Source organism: Euprymna scolopes, chromosome 9 (assembly GCF_053919585.1).
Source record: "Euprymna scolopes isolate OS-2025 chromosome 9, ASM5391958v1, whole genome shotgun sequence".
Lineage (NCBI taxonomy): Eukaryota > Metazoa > Mollusca > Cephalopoda > Sepiida > Sepiolidae > Euprymna > Euprymna scolopes.
Window position 1 is genome coordinate 78,487,839 of NC_136490.1, and position 27,546 is coordinate 78,515,384.

At 26.1% G+C, this 27,546-nt stretch overlaps 1 protein-coding gene across 7 annotated transcripts in view; it reads left to right on the forward strand.

Moving 5' to 3' along the window:
- LOC145284719 (alanyl-tRNA editing protein Aarsd1-B-like) overlaps nt 1-27,546 on the forward strand; it is a 405,535-nt gene that overhangs the window by 291,727 nt on the left and 86,262 nt on the right. For all 7 annotated transcript variants that reach the window (XR_013868868.1, XM_080133638.1, XM_080133636.1 and 4 more), the window contains 2 exons: nt 17,858-17,988; nt 20,431-20,497. Coding sequence is in view for 6 of the 7 variants with exons in the window: in XM_080133638.1 (XP_079989764.1) it covers nt 17,858-17,988; nt 20,431-20,497 (198 nt within the window). In the remaining variant the exon portion in view is untranslated. The remainder of the gene's footprint in view (nt 1-17,857; nt 17,989-20,430; nt 20,498-27,546) is intronic.

A 27,546-nucleotide genomic window follows, 5' to 3' on the forward strand; every position in this document is an offset into this window, starting at 1 on the left:
ATCTTCGTTTTGATTCTGTTTTGCATATTATTTATCTTCGTTTTGATTCTGTTTTGCCAATTATTTCTCTTCGTTTTGATTCTGTTTTGCCAATTATTTATCTTCGTTTTGATTCTGTTTTGCCAATTATTTATCTTCGTTTTGATTCTGTTTTGCCAATTATTTATCTTCGTTTTGATTCTGTTTAGCCAATTATTTATCTTCGTTTTGATTCTGTTTTGCCAATTATTTATCTTCATTTTAATACTGTTTTGTACATTATTTCTCTTCGTTTTGATTCTGTTTTGCCAATTATTTATCTTGGTTTGGATTCTGTTTTGCCAATTATTTATCTTCGTTTTGATTCTGTTTAGCCAATTATTTATCTTTGTTTTGATTCTGTTTTGCCAATTATTTATCTTCGTTTTGATTCTGTTTTGCCAATTATTTATCTTCGTTTTGATTCTGTATTGTACATTATTTATCTTCGTTTTGATTCTGTATTGTACATTATTTATCTTCGTTTTGATTCTGTTTTGCCAATTATTTATCTTCGTTATGATTCTGTGTTGCCAATTATTTATCTTCGTTTTGATTCTGTTTTGCCAATTATTTATCTTCGTTTTGATTCTGTTTTGCCAATTATTTATCTTCGTTTTAATACTGTTTTGTACATTATTTCTCATCATTTTGATTCTGTTTTGCCAATTATATATCTTCGTTTTAATACTTTTTTTTACATTATTTCTCATCATTTTGATTCTGTTTTGCCAATTATTTCTCTTCATTTTGATTCTGTTTTTCCAATTATTTCTCTTAATTTTTATTCTGTTTTGCCAATTATTTATCTTCGTTTTGATTCTGTTTTGCCAATTATTTATCTTCGTTTTGATTCTGTTTTGCCAATTATTTATCTTCGTTTTGATTCTGTTTTGTACATTATTTCTCATCATTTTGATTCTGTTTTGCCAATTATTTATCTCCATTTTGATTCTGTTTTGCCAATTATTTATCTTCGTTTTGATTCTGTATTGTACATTATTTATCTTCGTTTTGATTCTGTTTTGCCAATTATTTATCTTCGTTTTAATACTGTTTTGTACATTATTTCTCATCATTTTGATTCTGTTTTGCCAATTATTTCTCTTCATTTTGATTCTGTTTTGCCAATTATTTATCTTCATTTTGATTCTGTTTTGCCAATTATTTATCTTCATTTTGATTCTGTTTTGCCAATAATTTATCTTCGTTTTGATTCTGTTTTGCCAATTATTTATCTTCATTTTGATTCTGTTTTGCCAATAATTTCTCTTCATTTTCATTCTGTTTTGCCAATTATTTCTCTTCATTTTGATTCTGTTTTGCCAATTATTTCTCTTCATTTTGATTCTGTTTTGCCAATTATTTATCTTCATTTTGATTCTTTTTTGCCAATTATTTATCTTCGTTTTGATTCTCTTTTGCCAATTATTTATCTTCGTTTTGATTCTGTTTTGTACATTATTTCTCATCATTTTGATTCTGTTTTGCCAATTATTTCTCTTCATTTTGATTCTGTTTTGCCAATTATTTCTCTTCGTTTTGATTCTGTTTTGCCAATTATTTATCTTCGTTTTGATTCTGTTTTGCCAATTATTTATCTTCGTTTTGATTCTGTTTTGCCAATTATTTATCTTCGTTTTGATTCTGTTTTGCCAATTATTTAGCTTCATTTTGATTCTGTTTTGCAAATTATTTATCTTCGTTTTGATTCTGTTTTGCCAATTATTTATCTTCATTTTGATTCTGTTTTGCCAATTATTTATCTTCGTTTTGATTCTGTTTTGCCAATTATTTATCTTCATTTTGATTCTGTTTTGCCAATTATTTATCTTCATTTTGATTCTGTTTTGCAAATTATTTATCTTCGTTTTGATTCTGTTTTGCCAATTATTTATCTTCGTTTTGATTCTGTTTTGCCAATTATTTATCTTCATTTTGATTCTGTTTTGCATATTATTTATCTTCGTTTTGATTCTGTTTTGCATATTATTTATCTTCGTTTTGATTCTGTTTTGCCAATTATTAATCTTCATTTTAATACTGTTTTGTACATTATTTCTCTTCATTTTGATTCTGTTTTGCAAATTATTTCTCTTCGTTTTGATTCTGTTTTGCCAATTATTTATCTTCGTTTTGATTCTGTTTTGCCAATTATTTATCTTCATTTTGATTCTGTTTTGCCAATTATTTATCTTCGTTTTGATTCTGTTTTGTACATTATTTCTCTTCATTTTGATTCTGTTTTGCCAATTATTTCTCTTCATTTTGATTCTGTTTTGCCAATTATTTATCTTCGTTTTGATTCTGTTTTGTACATTATTTCTCTTCATTTTGATTCTGTTTTGCCAATTATTTCTCTTCATTTTGATTCTGTTTTGCCAATTATTTATCTTCGTTTTGATTCTGTTTTGTACATTATTTCTCTTCATTGTGATTCTGTTTTGTACATTATTTCTCATCATTTTGATTCTGTTTTGCCAATTATTTCTCTTCATTTTGATTCTGTTTTGCCAATTATTTATCTTCGTTTTGATTCTGTTTTGTACATTATTTCTCTTCATTTGGTTCTGTTTTGCCAATTATTTCTCTTCATTTTGATTCTATTTTGTACATTATTTCTCATCATTTTGATTCTGTTTTGTACATTATTTATCTTCGTTTTGATTCTGTTTTGTACATTATTTCTCTTCATTTTGATTCTGTTTTGCCAATTATTTATCTTCGTTTTGATTCTGTTTTGTACATTATTTCTCATCATTTTGATTCTGTTTTGCCAATTATTTCTCGTCATTTTGATTCTGTTTTGCAAATTATTTCTCTTCGTTTTGATTCTGTTTTGCCAATTATTTATCTTCGTTTTGATTCTGTTTTGTACATTATTTCTCTTCGTTTTGATTCTGTTTTGCCGATTATTTCTCTTCGTTTGGATTCTGTTTTGCCAATTATTTATCTTCGTTTTAATACTGTTTTGTACATTATTTCTCATCATTTTGATTCTGTTTTGCCAATTATTTCTCTTCATTTTGATTCTGTTTTGCCAATTATTTCTCTTCGTTTTGATTCTGTTTTGCCAATTATTTATCTTCATTTTGATTCTGTTTTAAAAATTATTTATCTTCATTTTGATTCTGTTTTAAAAATTATTTATCTTCATTTTGATTCTGTTTTAAAAATTATTTATCTTCATTTTGATTCTGTTTTAAAAATTATTTATCTTTGTTTTGATTCTGTTTTGCCAATTATTTATCTTCATTTTGATTCTGTTTTAAAAATTATTTATCTTCATTTTGATTCTGTTTTGCCAATTATTTATCTTCGTTTTGATTCTGTATTGCATATTATTTATCTTCATTTTGATTCTGTTTTGCATATTATTTATCTTCATTTTGATTCTGTTTTGCCAATTATTTATCTTCGTTTTGATTCTGTTTTGCATATTATTTATCTTCGTTTTGATTCTGTTTTGCCAATTATTTCTCTTCGTTTTGATTCTGTTTTGCCAATTATTTATCTTCGTTTTGATTCTGTTTTGCCAATTATTTCTCTTCGTTTTGATGCTGTTTTGCCAATTATTTATCTTCATTTTAATTCTGTTTTGCCAATTATTTATCTTCATTTTGATTCTGTTTTGCCAATTATTTATCTTCATTTTGATTCTGTTTTGCATATTATTTATCTTCGTTTTGATTCTGTTTTGCATATTATTTATCTTCGTTTTGATTCTGTTTTGCCAATTATTAATCTTCATTTTAATACTGTTTTGTACATTATTTCTCTTCATTTTGATTCTGTTTTGCAAATTATTTCTCTTCGTTTTGATTCTCTTTTGCCAATTATTTATCTTCGTTTTGATTCTGTTTTGTACATTATTTCTCATCATTTTGATTCTGTTTTGCCAATTATTTCTCTTCATTTTGATTCTGTTTTGCCAATTATTTCTCTTCGTTTTGATTCTGTTTTGCCAATTATTTATCTTCGTTTTGATTCTGTTTTGCCAATTATTTATCTTCGTTTTGATTCTGTTTTGCCAATTATTTATCTTCGTTTTGATTCTGTTTTGCCAATTATTTAGCTTCATTTTGATTCTGTTTTGCAAATTATTTATCTTCGTTTTGATTCTGTTTTGCCAATTATTTATCTTCATTTTGATTCTGTTTTGCCAATTATTTATCTTCGTTTTGATTCTGTTTTGCCAATTATTTATCTTCATTTTGATTCTGTTTTGCAAATTATTTCTCTTCGTTTTGATTCTGTTTTGCCAATTATTTATCTTCATTTTGATTCTGTTTTGCCAATTATTTATCTTCGTTTTGATTCTGTTTTGCCAATTATTTATCTTCATTTTGATTCAGTTTTGCCAATTATTTATCTTCATTTTGATTCTGTTTTGCAAATTATTTATCTTCGTTTTGATTCTGTTTTGCCAATTATTTATCTTCATTTTGTTTCTGTTTTGCCAATTATTTATCTTCATTTTGATTCTGTTTTGCATATTATTAATCTTCGTTTTGATTCTGTTTTGCATATTATTTATCTTCGTTTTGATTCTGTTTTGCCAATTATTAATCTTCATTTTAATACTGTTTTGTACATTATTTCTCTTCATTTTGATTCTGTTTTGCAAATTATTTCTCTTCGTTTTGATTCTGTTTTGCCAATTATTTATCTTCGTTTTGATTCTGTTTTGCCAATTATTTATCTTCATTTTGATTCTGTTTTGCCAATTATTTATCTTCGTTTTGATTCTGTTTTGCATATTATTTATCTTCGTTTTGATTCTGTTTTGCCAATTATTTATCTTAATTTTGATTCTGTTTTGCCAATTATTTATCTTCGTTTTGATTCTGTTTTGCCAATTATTTCTCTTCATTTTGATTCTGTTTTGCCAATTATTTATCTTCATTTTGATTCTGTTTTGCCAATTATTTATCTTCGTTTTGATTGTTTTGCATATTATTTATCTTCATTTTGATTCTGTTTTGCCAATTATTTATCTTCGTTTTGATTCTGTTTTGCCAATTATTTATCTTCGTTTTGATTCTGTTTTGCATATTATTTATCTTCGTTTTGATTCTGTTTTGCTCATTATTTCTCTTCGTTTTGATTCTGTTTTGCCAATTATTTATCTTCGTTTTGATTCTGTTATGCCAATTATTTATCTTCGTTTTGATTCTGTTTTGCCAATTATTTATCTTCGTTTTGATTCTGTTTAGCCAATTATTTATCTTCGTTTTGATTCTGTTTTGCCAATTATTTATCTTCATTTTAATACTGTTTTTTACATTATTTCTCTTCGTTTTGATTCTGTTTTGCCAATTATTTATCTTGGTTTGGATTCTGTTTTGCCAATTATTTATCTTCGTTTTGATTCTGTTTAGCCAATTATTTATCTTTGTTTTGATTCTGTTTTGCCAATTATTTATCTTCGTTTTGATTCTGTTTTGCCAATTATTTATCTCCATTTTGATTCTGTTTTGCCAATTATTTATCTTCGTTTTGATTCTGTATTGTACATTATTTATCTTCGTTTTGATTCTGTTTTGCCAATTATTTATCTTCGTTTTAATACTGTTTTGTACATTATTTCTCATCATTTTGATTCTGTTTTGCCAATTATTTATCTTCGTTTTAATACTTTTTTTTACATTATTTCTCATCATTTTGATTCTGTTTTGCCAATTATTTCTCTTCATTTTGATTCTGTTTTGCCAATTATTTCTCTTCATTTTGATTCTGTTTTGCCAATTATTTATCTTCATTTTGATTCTGTTTTGCCAATTATTTATCTTCGTTTTGATTCTGTTTTGCCAATTATTTATCTTCATTTTGATTCTGTTTTGTACATTATTTCTCATCATTTTGATTCTGTTTTGCAAATTATTTATCTCCATTTTGATTCTGTTTTGCCAATTATTTATCTTCGTTTTGATTCTGTTTTGCCAATTATTTATCTTCGTTTTAATATTGTTTTGTACATTATTTCTCATCATTTTGATTCTGTTTTGCCAATTATTTCTCTTCATTTTGATTCTGTTTTGCCAATTATTTCTCTTCATTTTGATTCTGTTTTGCCAATTATTTATCTTCATTTTGATTCTTTTTTGCCAATAATTTATCTTCGTTTTGATTCTGTTTTGCCAATTATTTATCTTCGTTTTAATACTTTTTTTTACATTATTTCTCTTCATTTTTATTCTGTTTTGCCAATTATTTCTCTTCATTTTTATTCTGTTTTGCCAATTATTTCTCTTCATTTTGATTCTGTTTTGCCAATTATTTATCTTCATTTTGATTCTGTTTTGCCAATTATTTATCTTCGTTTTGATTCTGTTTTGTACATTATTTCTCATCATTTAGATTCTGTTTTGCCAATTATTTCTCTTCATTTTGATTCTGTTTTGCCAATTATTTATCTTCGTTATGATTCTGTGTTGCCAATTATTTATCTTCGTTTTGATTCTGTTTTGCCAATTATTTATCTTCGTTTTGATTCTGTTTTGCCAATTATTTATCTTCGTTTTGATTCTGTTTTGCCAATTATTTAGCTTCATTTTTATTCTGTTTTTCAAATTATTTATCTTCGTTTTGATTCTGTTTTGCCAATTATTTATCTTCATTTTGATTCTGTTTTGCCAATTATTTATCTTCGTTTTGATTCTGTTTTGCCAATTATTTATCTTCATTTTGATTCTGTTTTGCCAATTATTTATCTTCATTTTGATTCTGTTTTGCAAATTATTTATCTTCGTTTTGATTCTGTTTTGCCAATTATTTATCTTCATTTTCATTCTGTTTTGCCAATTATTTCTCTTCATTTTGATTCTGTTTTGCCAATTATTTATCTTCATTTTGATTCTGTTTTGCCAATTATTTATCTTCGTTTTAATACTGTTTTGTACATTATTTCTCATCATTTTGATTCTGTTTTGCCAATTATTTCTCTTCATTTTGATTCTGTTTTGCCAATTATTTATCTTCATTTTGATTCTGTTTTGCAAATTATTTCTCTTCGTTTTGATTCTGTTTTGCCAATTATTTATCTTCGTTTTGCCAATTATTTATCTTCATTTTGATTCTGTTTTGCCAATTATTTATCTTCATTTTAATACTGTTTTTTACATTATTTATCTTCGTTTTGATTCTGTTTTGCCAATTACTTCTCTTCGTTTTGATTCTCTTTTGCATATTATTTATCTTCGTTTGGATTCTGTTTTGCCAATTATTTATCTTCGTTTTGATTCTGTTTTGCCGATTATTTATCTTCGTTTTGATTCTGTTTTTCCGATTATTTATCTTAATTTTGATTCTGTTTTGCCAATTATTTATCTTCGTTTTGATTCTGTTTTGCATATTATTTATCTTAATTTTGATTCTGTTTTGCATATTATTTATCTTCATTTTGATTCTGTTTTGCCAATTATTTATCTTCGTTTTGATTCTGTTTTGCATATTATTTATCTTCGTTTTGATTCTGTTTTGCCAATTATTTATCTTCATTTTCATTCTGTTTTGCCAATTATTTATCTTCATTTTGATTCTGTTTTGCCAATTATTTATCTTCGTTTTGATTCTGTATTGCATATTATTTATCTTCGTTTCGATTCTGTTTTGCCAATTATTTATCTTCGTTTTGATTCTGTTTTGCCGATTATTTATCTTCGTTTTGATTCTGTTTTGCCAATTATTTATCTTCGTTTTGATTCTGTTTTGCCGATTATTTATCTTCGTTTTGATTCTGTTTTGCATATTATTTATCTTCGTTTTGATTCTGTTTTGCATATTATTTCTCTTCATTTTGATTCTGTTTTGCCAATTATTTATCTTCGTTTTGATTCTGTTTTGCCGATTATTTATCTTCGTTTTGATTCTGTTTTGCATATTATTTATCTTCGTTATGATTCTGTTTTGCCAATTATTTATCTTCGTTTTGATTCTGTTTTGCCACTTATTTATCTCCATTTTGATTCTGTTTTGCCAATTATTTATCTTCGTTTTGATTCTGTATTGTACATTATTTATCTACGTTTTGATTCTGTTTTGCCAATTATTTATCTTCGTTTTAATACTGTTTTGTACATTATTCCTCTTTATGTTGATTCTGTTTTGCCAATTATTTACCTTCGTTTTGATTCTGTTTTGCCAATTATTTCTTTTATTTTGATTCTGTTTTGCCAATTATTTCTTTTATTTTGATTCTGTTTTGCCAATTATTTATTTTATTTTGATTCTGTTTTGCCAATTATTTATTTTATTTTGATTCTGTTTTGCCAATTATTTATCTTTATTTTGTTTCTGTTTTGCCAATTTTTTCTCTTCATTTTGATTCTGTTTTGCCAATTATTTATCTTCGTTTTGATTCTGTTTTGCCAATTATTTATCTCCATTTTGATTCTGTTTTGCCAATTATTTATCTTCATTTTGATTCTGTTTTGCCACTTATTTCTCTTCGTTTTGATTCTGTTTTGCATATTATTTATCTTCGTTTCGATTCTGTTTTGCCAATTATTTATCTTCGTTTTGATTCTGTTTTGCCGATTATTTATCTTCGTTTTGATTCTGTTTTGCCAATTATTTATCTTCGTTTGGATTCTGTTTTGTACATTATTTCTCTTCATTTTGATTCTGTTTTGCCAATTATTTATCTTCGTTATGATTCTGTTTTGCCAATTATTTATCTTCGTTTTGATTCTGTTTTGCCAATTATGTATATTCGTGTTTATTCTGTTTTGCTAATTATTTATCTTCATTTTGATTCTGTTTTGCCAATTATTTATCTTCGTTTTGATTCTGTTTTGCCAATTATTTATCTTCATTTTTATTCTGTTTTGCCAATTATTTCTCTTCGTTTTGATTCTGTTTTTCCAATTATTTATCTTCATTGTAATACTGTTTTTTACATTATTTATCTTCGTTTTGATTCAGTTTTGCCAATTATTTATCTTCGTTTTGATTCTGTTTTGCCAATTATTTATCTTCGTTTTGCCAATTATTTATCTTCATTTTGATTCTGTTTTGCCAATTATTTATCTTCATTTTAATACTGTTTTGTACATTATTTCTCTTCATTTTGATTCTGTTTTGCCAATTATTTATCTTCATTTTGATTCTGTTTTGCAAATTATTTCTCTTCGTTTGGATTCTGTTTTGCCAATTATTTATCTTGGTTTGGATTCTGTTTTGCCAAGTATTTATCTTCGTTTTGATTCTGTTTTGCAAATTATTTCTCTTCGTTTGGATTCTGTTTTGCCAATTAGGTATCTTCGTTTGGATTCTGTTTTGCCAATTATTTCTCGTCGTTTTTATTCTGTTTTGCCAATTATTTCTCTTCGTTTTGATTCTGTTTTGCCAATTATTTATCTTAATTTTAATACTGTTTTTTACATTATTTATCTTCGTTTTATTCAGTTTTGCCAATTATTTATCTTCGTTTTGATTCTGTTTTGCCAATTATTTATCTTCATTTTAATACTGTTTTTTACATTATTTATCTTCGTTTTGATTCAGTTTTGCCAAGAATTTCTCTTCGTTTTGATTCTGTTTTGCCAATTATTTTTCTTTCATTTTAATACTGTTTTGTACATTATTTATCTTCGTTTGGATTCTGTTTTGCCAATTATTTCTCTTCGTTTTGATTCTGTTTTGCCAATTATTTCTCTTCGTTTTGATTCTGTTTTGCCAATTATTTCTCTTCGTTTTGATTCTGTTTTGCCAATTATTTATCTTCGTTTTGATTCTGTTTTGCCAATTATTTCTCGTCGTTTTTATTCTGTTTTGCCACTTATTTATCTTCATTTTGATTCTGTACTGCCAATTATTTCTCTTCGTTTTGATTATGTTTTGCCAATTATTTCTTTAATTTTGTATTTTGTTTTGCCAATTATTTATCTTCGTTATGATTCTGTTTTGCCAATTATTTCTCTTCGTTTTGATTCTGTGTTGCCAATTATTTCTCTTCGTTTTGATTCTGTTTTGCACATTATTTATCTTTGTTTTGATTCTGTTTTGCCAATTATTTCTCTTCCTTTGGATTCTGTTTCGCCAATTATTTATCTTCGTTTGGATTCTGTTTTGCCAATTATTTCTCGTCGTTTTTATTCTGTTTTGCCAATTATTTATCTTCGTTATGATTCTGTTTTGCCAATTATTTATCTTCATTTTGATTCTGGATTCCCAATTATTTCTCTTCGTTTTGATTCTGTTTTGCCAATTATTTATCTTCGTTTTGATTCTGTTCTGCCAATTATTAATCTTCGTTTTGATTCTGTTTTGCTAATTATTTCTTTTCGTTTTGATTCTGTTTTGCCAATTATTTATCTTCATTTTAATACTGTTTTTTACATTATTTCTCTTCGTTTGGATTCTGTTTTGCCAATTATTTCTCTTCATTTTGATTCTGTTTTGCCAATTATTTATCTTCGTTTTGATTCTGTTTTGCCAATAATTTATCTCCGTTATGATTCTGTTTTGCCAATTATTTCTCTTCATTTTGATACTGTTTTGTACATTATTTATCTTCATTTGGATTCTGTACTGCCAATTATTTATCTTCGTTTGGATTCTGTTTTGCCAATTATTTCTCGTCGTTTTTATTCTGTTTTGCCAATTATTTATCTTCGTTTTGATTCTGTTTTGCCACTTATTTATCTTCATTTTGATTCTGTACTGCCAATTATTTCTCTTCGTTTTGATTCTGTTTTGCCAATTATTTATCTTCGTTTTGATTCTGTTTTGCCAATTATTTCTCTTCGTTTTGATTCTGTTTGGCCAATTATTTCTCTTCGTTTTGATTCTGTTTTGCCAATTATTTCTCTTCGTTTTGATTCTGTTTTGCCAATTATTTATCTTCGTTTTGATTCTGTTTTGCCAATTATTTCTCGTCGTTTTTATTCTGGTTTGCCAATTATTTATCTTCGTTTTGATTCTGTTTTGCACATTATTTATCTTCGTTTTGATTCTGTTTTGCCAATTATTTAACTTCGTTTTGATTCTGTTTTGCCAATTATTTATCTTCGTTTTGATTCTGTTTTGCCAATTATTTCTCTTCGTTTTGATTCTGTGTTGCCAATTATTTATCTTCGTTTTGATTCTGTTTTGCACATTATTTATCTTTGTTTTGATTCTGTTTTGCCAATTATTTCTCTTCCTTTGGATTCTGTTTCGCCAATTATTTATCTTCGTTATGATTCTGTTTTGCCAATTATTAATCTTCGTTTTGATTCTGTTTTGCCAATTATTTATCTTCGTTATGATTCTGTTTTGCCAATTATTTATCTTCGTTTTGATTCTGTTTTGCCAATTTTTTCTCGTCATTTTAATACTGTTTTGTACATTATTCATCTTCGTTTTGATTCTGTTTTGCCAATTATTTATCTTGGTTTGGATTCTGTTTTGCCAATTATTTCTCTTCGTTTTGATTCTGTTTTGCCAATTATTTATCTTCGTTTTGATTCTGTTTTGCCAATTATTTATCTTCGTTTTGATTCTGTTTTGCCAATTATTTCTCGTCGTTTTTGTTCTGTTTTGCCAATTATTTATCTTCGTTATGATTCTGTTTTGCCAATTTTTTCTCTTCGTTTTGATTCTGTTTTGCCAATTATTTCTCTTCATTTTAATACTGTTTTGTACATTATTTATCTTCGTTTGGATTCTGTTTTGCCAATTATTTCTCTTCGTTTTGATTCTGTTTTGCCAATTATTTATCTTCGTTTTGATTCTGTTTTGCCACTTATTTATCTTTATTTTGATTCTGTACTGCCAATTATTTCTCTTCGTTTTGATTATGTTTTGCCAATTATTTCTTTAATTTTGATTCTGTTTTGCCAATTATTTATCTTCGTTATGATTCTGTTTTGCCAATTATTTCTCTTCGTTTTTATTCTGTTTTGCCAATTATTTCTTTAATTTTGATTCTGTTTTGCCAATTATTTATCTTCGTTATGTATTTGTGTTGCCAATTATTTCTCTTCGTTTTGATTTTGTTTTGCCAATTATTTCTTTAATTTTGATTCTGTTTTGCCAATTATTTATCTTCGTTATGATTCTGTGTTGCCAATTATTTATCTTCGTTTGGATTCTGTTTTGCATATTATTTATCTTCATTTTGATACTGTTCTGTACATTATTTATCTTCGTTTGGATTCTGTTTTGCCAATTATTTATCTACGTTTTGATTCTGTGTTGCCAATTATTTATCTTCGTTTTGATTCTGTTTTGCCAATTATTTCTCTTCATTTTGATACTGTTCTGTACATTATTTCTCTTCGTTTTGATTCTGTTTTGCCAATTATTTATCTTCGTTTGGATTCTGTTTTGCATATTATTTATCTTCATTTTGATACTGTTCTGTACATTATTTATCTTCGTTTGGATTCTGTTTTGCCAATTATTTATCTACGTTTTGATTCTGTGTTGCCAATTATTTATCTTCGTTTTGATTCTGTTTTGCCAATTATTTCTCTTCATTTTGATACTGTTCTGTACATTATTTCTCTTCGTTTTGATTCTGTTTTGCCAATTATTTATCTTCATTATGATTCTGTTTTGCCAATTATTTATCTTCATTTTGATACTGTTCTGTACATTATTTCTTTTCATTTTGATTCTGTTTTGCCAATTATTTATCTTCATTTTAATACTGTTTAGTACATTATTTATCTTCGTTTTGATTCTGTTGTGCACATTATTTATCTTCGTTTTGATTCTTTTATGTAAATTATTTATTTTCATTTTGATTCTGTTTTGCCAATTATTTCTCTTCATTTTGATTCTGTTTTGCCAATTATTTCTCTTCATTTTGATTCTGTTTTGCCAATTATTTCTCTTCATTTTGATTCTGTTTTGCCAATTATTTCTCTTCATTTTGATTCTGTTTTGCCAATTATTTCTCTTCATTTTGATTCTGTTTTGCCAATTATTTCTCTTCGGTTTGATTCTGTTTTTCCAATTATTTTTCTTCATTTTTATTCTGTTTTGCCAATTTTTGCTCTTCGTTTTGATTCTGTTTTGCCAATTGTTTCTGTTAATTTTGATTCTGTATTGCCAATTATTTCTCTTCCTTTTGAATCTATTTTGCCAATTGCTCTTCTCTGAACCTTTTTTTCAAGTTCTAATTGTTGACTTTTTTTGATTTTACCATTTCCAAACTTTGTTTTACAAACTCGTCTATTTTAATTTTTTGTTTTTGGATGGTATGGAATTACTTTATATGACAAAACAACCCAAATTGTTGATTTACTTTTCCTATAGTATCAACTATTTATTTCATATATTTATTTCCTCGTGTGGCAATTTTTCTGAGAAAATAAGTCTTCGTTTGCATTCATACAGAAAGCAGTAGATTTCAATTTCCATAATGTATAGGTACTGGGTTCAATTTCTTGTTGATCCTACCCCTTTTTTCTCTTTTTTCCTTAAAAAAGAAAAAGTTACTTATCTGTGAAAGAGAGTTTATAGCATTTATTGAATATTGGTTATTGTTTTTGATCTCTGTGCAAAAAAAAAGAATGTCCTTTTTTTTCATTAACACTTTATTTGTCATGCTTAGCGAAATCGTTTTTTCTTTTCTCATCTTTGATGTGCAGTCCCGTCAACCAGTGGAAAGTTTATTTAAATTGGATTAAAATCAGACGTTTTTTTTTTGTTTTTGTTTTGTTTCACTTAAGCCAATAAAATAAAATATGCTATCATTTACTTTTGCAGGAGTTTTTTTTTTCTTTTTCCAACGCTAATGCCTTTTAACCATATGATGTATTAGCAAGACATGCTTTTTTGAACGACAAAGTTTTTTTTCAACATTACTTTTTTATAGGGATTGAAAAAAGTTTTTTTTTATGTACTTACTGAAAACTTGGTCTCATTAATTCAGTAGTAATAATTCTCCACACAATTTGTATTATGAGTTCTGTTTCAGCTCATAGTTTACGTTTTAGTAGCCTTTTTACAGCAAGATAAGGCTTTTTGACAATGTCTTTGTAAAATTCTTTTTTTCGGCAAGAATTGTTGTCATTTTTTCGAAGTGTTCTTTATCCCATATTTGGATTTTTACACTTGAATGTTGTTTCTTTTTCCCAGACAAGTAGTTTTTCCCGTTCTTCACTGAACTTTTGAAAAATAAATACTTTTGAAGTTTTGAATTTCCCCCGAGTGTAGGAAAAAATTATTTTGAATATCCGTATGTGTTCTTTTTTCTTGAATCCTTTTAGTCGTCAAATGCTGTCTTCCAATGGCTGTTAAAACAGCTGTTAAAACAGCCATTGGAAGACAGCATTTGACGACTAAAAGGATTCAAGAAAAAAGAACACATACGGATATTCGAAATAATTTTTTCCTACACTCGGGGGAAATTCAAAACTTCAAAAGTATTTATTTTAGAGTGAATTCGTTGCCCGAATGTTCGTCATTCACTTGTTGTTAGCAATTATTGTAGATTGATCCGGGAAGTTTTTGAATCATCCTCGTCAGCCAGTTGTTGTAGACACGTGCTAGGGGTTACAAATGAAAGAAACCACGAGTAGTGTAAAGTGTATAAAATATGATATGTATTTATCATAAAGAATACAGGAACCACTAAAATGGTATGAGAGGAATGTGTTCGTAGAATGCGGTAAAACATGGTACGAATGTCTCTATTTAGTCTCTGAAACCAGTGGTAGTCGTAGGACTGGTTGATTCCATTTAGTTCTGAATTAGTGGTGATTTGTACCCCACAGCAGCTATGAAGTCTATATCTAGTTCTGAAATAGGGGTGATTTGTACCCTACAACAATAAGAAATACACACAACTGAAACAGTAGTGCATCCACTGTTCAACTGATTTGAAAATATGTTATTTTTGTTTTTAATATTTTAAAATATTTTTTTATATTTTCACATTAGTGGTTGCTTCACAGTTTCAGTTATGTGTATTCCGTATGTAAGTGAAAACATGGTTTTTGATTACTTTGAAAATGGCATAGTCAACAAATCAAAACAAAAAAAGACAATTAAAAAACAGCGACAACATATTTTTAGATCAGTTGAACGGTAGATTGTGTCGATGTTTCAGTTGTCTGTATTTCTTATGTAAGTGAAAATGTGTTTTTTTTTCATTACTTTGAAAATAGTAAAGCAACTGACCCTGATGGCATTCCTATTATAGTGCTGAAAAAGCTTCAGCCAGAACTAGCTCCCATACTTACAAAGCTGTTTAAGCATTGTCTTAAGGAGAATTGCTTCCCAACACCCTGGAAAACCTCATCAGTATCCCATATTTAAAAATGAGGTGATCAGTCATCTGCATCTCAGTACAGACCAATCACTCTCCTGTGCGTCATGAGTAAGTTGCTGTAATCTGTGTTAAATAGAGAAGTAGTCAACCACCTCAGCAAAAATAACTTTCTTAGTGATATGCAATATGGTTTCTGTTTTGCTAGATCTACAGCAGATGTGCTTACAATTATATCTGATAGGATTAGCAAATCTCTTGACGGAGGCTTCCTTTCTAGGGCAATTGTTCTTGGCCTTTAATAGATATGGCATAAAAGTCTACTCTACAAAATCTTCAGGTACAGTATAGCTGGAAATATCTTTTCAATTATTATATCATTTCTCTCTGATAGGATTATAAGAGTAGTCATTGATGGGCAGAAATCAGAAGCTCACAGTATTAATGCTGGAGTCCTTCAGCGGTCCATCTTGGGCCCAACTCTACCCCTGATCTACATAAATGATTTCCCAAATCACATCCTAAGATCATTTGTAGACATTTATGCTGATAACACTACCATCTATGGCAACACTTCAAAGGCTGTAAACAACCAAGTTCTCTCTGATTCTCTCTCCTCCGATCTTGATAGATTGTAGATTGATCCGGGAAGTTTTTGAATCATCCTCGTCAGCCAGTTGTTGTAGACACGTGCTAGGGGTTGCAAATGAAAGAAACCACGAGTAGTGTAAAGCGTATAAAACATTTTTTCATCAACGCTCTGATTCCTGTCTGGCATCAATTGAAATGAATGGCTCTCGTCTTAGGGAGGCTCCATGTTTTGACAAGGTCTGACCTTTACTCCTGATCTGAGATGGAACACATACATCAAATCTGTTGCCAAGGTTACTGGAAAAATGGTTGGATCGTTCTATGGTTCCAGTACAGATCTCACTGCCAATGCAATTCTCTACCTGTATAAGAGCCAAGTATGTCCAAGGATGGAGTACTGTTGCCACATCTGAGCAGGAGCTGTTAGAAACAGCTTATCCTACCTTGACAGAGACTTTGTAGCCTAGTGGGGGATGCCCTTTTTTCTTCCCTGCAACCTCTTTCCCATAGAAGAGACGTCTGTGCTTTATTGTTTTTTTCATGGCTTGTATGAGCCATCTATCGTATCCCTGTCCTGACTTTCATGAAAAACACTAATCTATCTGAAATCACTATCAATAATTATCTGTGCTTAAACCTAAATGTAGATTTCATGAACAAAGCTTCTTTCTTAGAACTGCACACCTCTGGAACTCTGTTCTGTTTTCCTGATTTCTAACTGACTTCAAGTTCAATATGAACAAATTCTTGATGAGCCATCCCCTTAAGTAATCCAAGTTACCAAATTTCCACTACTAACGATTACTACATGTTCCCTTTGACCATTGTACACTAATTAACCCTTATCCTCAAGGAGTCTTCGTGACTCCTTTGTAAAAAATGTCATAGTGAACAAATCAAAGCAATTTAAAAAAAAACATTGTTTTTTACATATACACGCCTACATACACACAACACACACACACACACACACACACACACACACACACACACACACACATACATACATACATACATACATACATACATACATACACATATATATTAGTATTTTATTTTTTATATAAATTATCTCATTTTTCTTATAATATTCTGTTTACAAATACATTATTATTAAGTTTATATTTATTAGCTGATTCAATTTGTGTTAAGTTATCTAATCATCAATTCAAATTTTTTTTTACCAAGATTATAAATTGAATAATTTTATAAACTTAATGTGGGTATAATAATAATTAATACTAATATTTATAGAACAATCCTAATCAGATCAAAAAAGCTTAATATTTGAGATAAAGCATTGATATACTAAATTGAATTTAAACTCTGTAAATTAGAATTTAAAACAACCTTATTATTCAAGTTGAAAATGTAAAAATTGTCTTTATTCCATGGAGTTTCAAAGAATGACTCTTATCCTCAGAGGAAAGTAGTTAGCAAAATGATTGGTTGGTGAATAAATTGAAAACTACAAATTATGAAAGAAGTCATATTTATATGAACATTGGTAATAATACAAAAATGTATACGCTAAAGAATATTTCAAAAGAAGTTCAGACTCGATGAAGAAAAGTTGAAAAATGTGGTACAATCCAAAAAAAATGTTGATTAGTCAGATGAACTAATGAATAATCCAATAGAAATGAAATGTAAAGGTACTAAGTAAAAAAGCTATTATTATCCTTCTGATGAGAGAGAACAATCCTGTATGCTCCCATTGGGCCCTGGTTGATGGAAGCATAGGAGATTCTTTTCTCTCGTCTAGGGTTTAAGATCATCATCAGTTTTAGTAGTAAGTAGTTAGACAATATGGCAAGTTTATCACAAAAATACCATGGCATAAACTTTCCCCATTTTTTTCTTTCTCTATAACACAACTTCTATAAACAATTTATATTAAATCTTGGTAAAGCTGAAAGATGCTATCTAAAATAACCCCATCAAAGCCAGGCACCATGCCACATATTGATGACTCTGAAATGAGATGAACATGCAATGCTTTTCTACTTTTTGCTAAATCTAATTATTTTATATTTTCCACAGATGGTGAAATTATTAAAAGCAGAGAAAGGCAAAAAAGATAAAATAAATTTATTCTTTATTGTTGGTGAGAGAGTGTTAAATTATTTGGACCACTATTATGAAGCAGAGAAAGCACTGACTAGTGTGCTCAAGTAAGTACCAGCTTCAAGTTATTGTTTCTTCATAGTTTTATACTTTTAAAATTTAATATTGCATAAAGTGGAATTCTTAAATTATCATTAATATTAATGAAATAATAAGAATTGACATTTAATGAAATTTTACTTCCCATGATACATGTTTAGCCTTAAAAGCTTTTTTATGTAATAATACATTGATAGCTTGAAGGATACCATGAAAGCAATGTGGTTCATATTCTGCCTGAAAACTGTGGAGGAGGCTCAGATCACCTTCTGCTGGATTCAGCAAAAGATCATCCTTGAACTTTATTGAAAATTATTGACCAATATATTTTTTTTGTCCTTTCCAAAAAGTGTCAAATTTATATTGAACTAGCAGGTCGCCTGGCATTGCCTGGTTGTAAAATATGCTTAAATATGATATTTTAATTAATGCAGATTTCATATTCGTTATTATATTTTATTGGACCCAATATATAGTAATGATTTAAAAAGTAAAATAAAAAAAAATGACTTATGCGCCACCAACAAGAATCAAAACCAAAATGTTTAGCTTACGATTTACTTTTTCCTTTGACGGTAATGCCTGAGCTATGAAGACATGTTTGCTGCAAGGCTAAAAATTCCACTTTTTTAATTTTCACACTTTTGCACTGATTTTCCCAGGCTAAAACCCAAATATAAAGTTTTGCATAGGTTTGAATACTCTATAGATTAAGTTTCATGTCTGGAGATCAAAAACTAACGGAGGAGTTTGCTAGACAAAATTTTTTCAACAAATATATATATGCATACATAAATATATATAGAAAAAGGTTTGTATACTATTTAATTGGAATTCATTATTGAGATAAGTATTATTTATTAATTTATTTATTGCGGACTATTATCCACATATTTCTTAGATGTTGTTTCATGACGTTTCAGCCAACTATTCCTCTGGCTTTTGTCATGTGATAACTGCTATGGGATAAGAACTCCGAATTTCCTAACTGCATTCTCAGCAATTACTGCCATCCATAGTTGTTGTCGTCTCATCACATTTTTGGCCAAGTAAGCCTCTGGCTGGCTTTAGGTAGGATTGAAACCTCTATCTTCAGACAATTCTCACCTGGAACCGTAGAGATTTAACGTCTCTATCCACTGTACCACAGGCCCCGAAGGACGATCAAGGTTGTCAGTGGTGAGACAACAACAACTATGGATGGCAGCAATTGCTGAGGATGCAGTTAGGAGATTCAGAGTTCCTATCCCGTCACAGTTACCACCTGATAAAGGCCAAAAGAATAGTTGGTCGAAACATTGTGAAACAACATCTAAGAAAGATGAGGATAATAGTCCGCAATAAATAAATTAAAAAGGTTTGTATTTACTATAACCTTTTTAACATAAATATTATGCAAGTATAAATCATGTAGAATATCTGCATGAATATAATTACACGTAATAGTTAACGCAAGATGATGATTCCATAAGAAACCGAAAAAGCTAATAGGGAATTAGTTAAAATGAATGTTTAAAAGAATATGCAAATTAGTTAGATCTTTGGCAGATGAATGCAATTCCACAAAGTTGTATTTTCTTTTTAAATAAATAGAGAATGGGGTTTTAATATGAATGTCTACAAACACACAAAAAACACACAAATTTATAAGAGTATAGATCAGAGTATATTTTATTCTCATTGCAAATAAGTGTAAAAGTAAATGTATATATGTGTATGGATGCATAAAGTGTGTAAAATACCCAATTCCTAGAACATGAGAATATAGATGTGATATTCCCATCAGGTTGAAAGGGGAAAGCCAAGGATGTTGAATGAATAATCATTTTTCTCCAGTGTTTGTGAGAAATAACTGGGAAATTTGTCAGAGCTAGAAATGACGTATATGGCAAAGGAACTATGAGATATTCAAAATAGTATTTTATTTGCTAGAAGAGATTTCATTTTGTTTTATTGGATAGGAATTTTAAGGCATTACTCTACATAAAATTATTATTGATTGGATAGGAATTTTAAGACATTACTCTACATAAAATTATTATTGATTGGATAGGAATTTTAAGACATTACTCTACATAAAATTATTATTGATTGGATAGGAATTTTAAGACATTACTCTACATAAAATTATTATTGATTGGATAGGAATTTTAAGACATTACTCTACATAAAATTATTATTGATTGGATAGGAATTTTAAGACATTACTCTACATAAAATTAGTTTGAAAATTATTTTAAGACATTACTCTACATAAAATTAGTTTGAAAATTATGCTGCATTAGCTTCAATTCAGTTGTTGAATGTTTTGAAACCGTATTTCATCACTATAAATTATTTAAAATATCTACATATTGCAAATAAAATCATTTTTATTAAATTTAAATTCAAAATTTATTATCTAAGAAATGCTTGCTACTTGAATATCAGGTATATTGCTTTATTTTCAGTGGACCTTTAGAGAAACATGCACAATTAGCTGAAAAATCTGTTTCATCATTGAAGCTGTCTCAAAAGGTATTTATTTTAGAATTTCGAATTTTGGTAGCAGGCACTACACAGGAGTGCTGTGAAAGTATATAATGAAAATTCTTCTAAATTCATTTCACATTTCCAATGATCATGAAATAAATGAGTCTTTTTGTAAAATATTGTTGAAATCAAAATGCATTCTGATGTACCAGAACACATTTAAGTTTATGTCAAAAGAAATTGATTAATAGTAAAAATGAAGTCATGTGAATGCATATCTAAAATACCTGATTTAGAATAATAAAATCATAAAAAATCATGATGTTATTGCATTGTTGAATTTGCTATTAAATCATGAAAACATTAAGAATAATTAAATTATTAAAACATTTAGAATTTGCTATTAAAACATAAAAAAAATTAGAATAATTAAATCATAAAAAATTTAGAATACTTAAATTATTAAAAAATTTAGAATATGCTATTAAATCATAAAAAAATTTAGAATATGCTATGAAATCATAAAAAATTAGAATATGCTATGAAAAATTTTAGAATATGTTATTAATTAATAAAATAAATTTAGAATATGCTATTAAATCATAAAAAAATTAGAATTTGCTGTTAAATCATAAAAAATTTAGAATTTGCTATTAAATCACAAAAAAATTTAGAATATGGTATATAATTATAAAAAAATTTAGAATATGCTATTAAATCATGAAAAATTTAGAATTTGCTATTAATCATAAAAACATTTAGAATAATTAAATCCTAAAAAAATATAGATTATGCAATTAAATCATGAAAATATTTAGAATATGCTACTAAATGATGAAAAATTTAGAATACGCTATTAAATTAGAAATAATTTAGAATTTGCTATGAAATCATAAAAAATTAAGAATATGCTATTAAATCATAAAAATTTTGAATAATTAAATTATTAAAAAATGTAGAATATGCTATTAAATCATAAAAAAATTTAGAATATGCAATGAAATCATAAAAGAATTTAGAATATGCTATTAAATCATAAAAAGATTTAAAATTCGCTATGAAATCATGAAAATAATTAGAATAATTGAATTATTAAAAAATGTAGAATATGCTATTAAATCATAAAAATTTTTAGAATATGCCGTTAAATCATAAAAACATTTAGAATAATTAAATCCTAAAAAAATTTAGAATATGCAATTAAATTATAAAAAATTTAGAATATGCTATTAAATCTAGAAAAAATTTAGAATATGCTATTAAATCAGAAATAATTTAGAATTTGCTAGGAAATCATAAGCAATTTAGAATATGCAATTAAATCATAAAAATTGAGAATAATTCAATTATTAAAAAATTTAGAATATGCTATTAAATCATAAAAAATTTAGAATATGCTATCAAATCATAAAAGAATTTAGAATATACTATTAAATCATAAGAAAATTTAGAATATGCTATTAAATCCCCCCCAAAAATAGAATTTTCTATTAAATCATGAAAAAAATTAGAATTTGCTATTAAATCATAAAAAAATTTTGAATATGCTATTAAATAAAAAATTTTTTAGAATATGCTATTAAATCATAAAAAAATTAGAATATGCTATTAAATCATGACAAATTTTGAATATGGTATATAATCATAAAAAAATTTAGAATGTGGTATTAAATCATTAAAAAATTTACAATATACTATTAAATCATAAAAAATTTAGAATTAGCTATTAAATCATAAAAATATTTAGAATAATCAAATCATAAAAAAATTCATACTATGCAATTAAATCATAAAAAAATTGTAGAATACGCTATTAAATCATGAAAAAATTTAGAATGTGCTATTAACTCATAAAATATTTAGAATATGCTTATTAAATCAAGAAAAAATTTAGAATATGCTATTAAATCATAAAAAATTGATAATTTGCTATTAAATAAAAAAAAACTTTGAATTTGCTATAAATAATAAAAAAATTAGGAATATGGTATTAAATCATAAAAAAATTTAGAATAATTAAAAAATTGAGAATATGCTATTTAATCATAAAAAATTAGAATATGCTATGAAATCATGAAAAAAATGTATAATATGCTATGAAATCATAAAAAATTTAGCATATGTTATGAAAAAGTTTAGAATATGCTATTAAGTAATAAAAAAATTTAGAATATTCTATTAAATCATAAAAAAATAAGAATATCCTATTAAATCATAACAAATTTAGAATATGGTATATAATCATAAAAAATTTAAAATGTGGTATTAAATCATAAAAAATTTAGAATAATTAAATTATTAAAAAATTAGGAATATGCTATTAAATCATAAAAAAATTTTGAATTTGCTATTAAATCATAAAAACATTTAGAATAATGAAATAAAAAATTTAGAATAATTAAACTATTAAAAAATTTAGAATATGCTATTACATAATTGAAAAATTTAGAATATTCTATGAAATCATAAAAAATTTTAGAGTTTGCTATTTGTTGTGGTGGCACACATTCATTTGCATATGTGGATAGTAATTACACATATATAGGAAGACTCAGTTAGACACAAAAGCGATTGTTGCAGATATAAAGATTTCACCAGAAAGAGAGTACAGCAAACAAAATCAAACGAAAAATTAGACAAAAATCGGCGAAAATACATAAAAGTGGAAATATTTAAAACACCAATAAAATTACAACTGGATTCAGGATCCGATATTTCTATAATAAACTTGAATACATGGAAAAAGTTGGGTAAACCAACCATGATGAAAACAAGTAAATCAGCTCGGACGGTAACTGGTGGTGAGATAAAATTTGAAGGAGAAGTTATCCTTCCGATAAAATTAAAAGGGATTACGAAGAAATTAAAAATGTTCGTATTGAAAAATAGCGAAAACCTGTTTGGAATAGATTTAATTGAGAAATTTGGACTCTGGGATAAGCCAATTAATACATTCTGTAAAAAAAGAGAATGTACTACTCCAACAACAGAAAATATAAAAGAGGGCTTAAAAAAATTATTCCCTGATGTATTTATGACTAAATTAGGCCGTTGCAATAAATTTAAGGCCTTGTTTGAACTTAAAGAAAACACCAGCCCAACTTTTAGAAAAAAGCGAAACGTTCCGTTCCGCTTGGTTGCAAAAGATTAATACAGAATCAGACAGATTGGAACAGACAGGAATACTATCAAAAATAGAACATAGCGACTGGGCAGCCCCCACCGTATATGTAAAGAAAAAGAAGGTAAAATCAGTGTTTGATAAACTATTGCCAAGACAGGCAATTGTCCGAAACACTACACACATGATAAGAAAGAAATATAACTCGGGAGATCGAGTATATTTCAAGTGCTACAGGAATAACACTTCTTACTGGGAATGTGGAGTAGTGGATAAATGCATTGGTGATTGTACATACATGATTAAAGGTCCACAAAATATAGATAAAAGGCACCTGAACCAAATAAAAAAACGCCACATTCAAGATGGTGATTATACAACAGCAGTCGAAGAGGAGGAAACCATGGACATCATATACGAATCTTTTAATTTGGAACCACCTCAATATACACCTGAACCCCGAAGATCAGGTAGAAAAAGAAAGTTTAATGAACCATTAATGTTAAATCCCAATAGAAAAAGGGTGTTGTGGTGGCACACATTCATTTGCATATGTGAATAGTAATTACACATAAATAGGAAGACTCAGTTAGTCTGAGTGTGTGTTCACCAGAAGCCACCGAAGGCCGCCGAGAGCAGATATGTTTCTCCAGCAAAGACTCTCTTATTTGACACCATTATGTGAATATCCTGTAAATACACCTTTTCCTAATACACTTCTTATTTGATCTACCTTTGTTTGTTGAGCCGTCATTTGTATTGCTTTCTATGTTACTTGTTTCAACCTGCAAACTTAACACTATTGAATCATGAAAAAATTTAGAATTTGCTAGTAAATCATGAAAAAATTTAGAATATGTTATAACATCATAAAAACATTTAGAATTTGCTATTGAATCATGAAAAAATTTTAAATTTGCTATAAATAATAAGAAACTTTGAATATGGTATCAAATCATAAAAAATTCAGAATAATTAAATTACTAAAAATTTAGAATATGCTATTAAATCATAATAAAATTAGAATATGCTATGAAATCATAAAAAATTTTGCATATGCTATGACAAAATTTAGAATATGCTATTAAGTTATAAAAAATTTAGAATATGCTATTAAATCATAAAAAAATTAAGAATATGCTATTAAATCATAAAAAAATTTAGAATTTGCTATTAAATCAAAAAAAAATTAGAATTTGCTATTAAATCATAAAAAAATTAGAATATGGTATATAATCATAAAACAATTTAGAATATGCGATTAAATGATAAAAACATTTAGAATAATGGAATCCTAAGAAAATATGGAATATGCAATTAAATCATAAAAAATTTAGAATATGCTATTAAATAATGAAACAATTTAGAATATGGTATTAAATAAGAAAAATTTAGAATAATTAAATTATTAAAAAAATTAGAATATGCTATTACATCATAAAAAAATTTAGAATATGCTATGAAATCATGAAAACAATTAGAATATGCTATGAAATCATAAAAAATTTAGAATATGCTATTAAATCATGAAAAAATTTAGAATACGGTATTAGATCATAAAAAATTGAAAATTTGCTATGAAATCATGAAAAATTTAGAATATTCTATTAAATCATAAAACATTTAGAATATGCTATAAATCATAAAGTTATGAATTTGATATTAAATCATAAAAAATGTAGAATTTGCTATTAAATAATAAAAAATTTAGAATATGCTATTAAATCATGAAAAATTTAGAATATTCTATTAAATCATAAAAAATTTAGAATTTGCAATTAAATTATAAAACAATTTAGAATATGCTATAAATCATAAAAAAGTTATGAATTTGATATTAAATCATGAAAAAATTTAGATTTTGCTATTAAATCATAAGAAATTAGAATATTCTATTTAATCATAAAAGATTTTCAATATTCTATTAAATCATGAAAATAATTAAATTATTAAAACATTAAACATTATTAAAAACTATTAAATCATGAAAAATTTAGAATATTCTATTAAATTATTAAAAAATCTTGAATTTGCTATTAAATCATAAAAAATTTAGAATATGCTATTAAATCATAAAACATTTAGCATACGGTGTTAAATCATAAAAAACAATTTAGCATTTGCTATTAAATCATTAAAAAATCTAGAATATGCTATTAAATCATTAAAATATTGGGAATATGCTATGAAATCAAGAACAAATTTTAAATATTGTATTAAATCATGAAAAAATTAAGAATATGCTATGAAATCATAAAAAAGTTGTGAATAGTGTATTAAATCATAAAAGTAATTAGATTTTTAAAACATTTAATATAATTAAATTATTAAAAAGTTTTCAATTTGCTATTAAAAATTTAGAATATGCTATTAAATCATGAAAAAAGTTAGAATATGCTATTAGATCATTAAAAAAATTAGAATATGCTATGAATAATAAAAGATTTAGACTATGGTATTAAATCATAAAAAAATTTAGAAGATGGTATCAAATCATAAAAATAATTAAATTATTAAGACATTTAGAATAATTAAATTATTAAAACATGTAGAATTTGCTATTAAAAATTCAGAATATGCTATTAAATCATGAAATAATTTAGAATATGCTATTAAATTATAAAATTTTATAATATGCTATTAAATCATAAAAAATTTAGAATTTACTATAAAATCAGACAACATTTAGAATATGCTATTAAATAATAAAAAATTTAGTATAATTCAATTATTAAAAAATTAAGAATATGCTATTGAATCATAAAAACATTTAGAATATGGTATGAAATCATAAAAAATTCAGAATGTGCTATTAAATAATAAAAAATTTAGAATTTGCTATTAAATCATGAAAAGATTTAGAATATGGTATGAAATCAGGAAAAAATTTAGAATATGGTAGATAATCATAATAAAATTTAGAATATGTATTAAGTCATAAAAAAATGTTGAATATGCTATTAAATCATAAAAATTTTTTAGAATATTCTATTAAATCATTAAAAATTTAGAATTTGCTATTACATCATAAAAACATTTAGAATAATTAAATCATAAAAAATTTAGAATATGCAATTAAATCATAAAAAAATTAAGAATATGCTATTAAATCACAAAACATTTAGCATATGCTGTTAAATAATGAAAAAATTTAGATTATGCTATTACATAATAATAACATTTAGAATATGCTAGTAAATCTTAATAACATTTAGAATATACATTAAATCATAAAAAATTTAGAATTTGCTATGAAATGATAAAAAATTTAGAATATGAATGAAAAATTTAGAATAATCAAATTATTAAAAGATTTAGTATATGCTATAAAATCATAAAAAAATTTAGAATATGCTATGAAATCCTGAAAAAATTTATAATATGCTATTAAGTCGTAAAAAAATTTAGAATATGCTATTAAATCATGAAAAAATTTAGAATATTCTATTAAATCGTGAAAAAATTAAGAATATGCTATTATATATTATAATATGCTATTATAAGGATAATCATTAAAAAATTTACAATTTACTATTAAAAAATTTAGAATTTGCTATTGAATCATAAAAACATTGAGAATATTGTATATATTCATAAAAAAAATTTAGAACATGCTATTAAATCATAAAAAATTTAGAATATCCTATTACATCATAAAAACATTTAGAATAATTAAGTCATAAAAAGTGTAGAATATGCTATGAAATCATGAAAAATTCAGAATATTCTATTAAATCATAAAACATTTAGAATATGCTATAAATCATAAAGTTATGAATTTGATATTAAATCATAAAAAATGTAGAATTTGATATTAAATCATGAAAAAATATAGAATTTACCATTAAATCATAAAAAATTTTGAATATGGTATTGAATCATAAAAAATTTAGAATATGCTATTAAATGATAAAAAATTTAGAATTTGCTATGACATCATAAAAAATTTATAATATACTATTAAATCATAAAA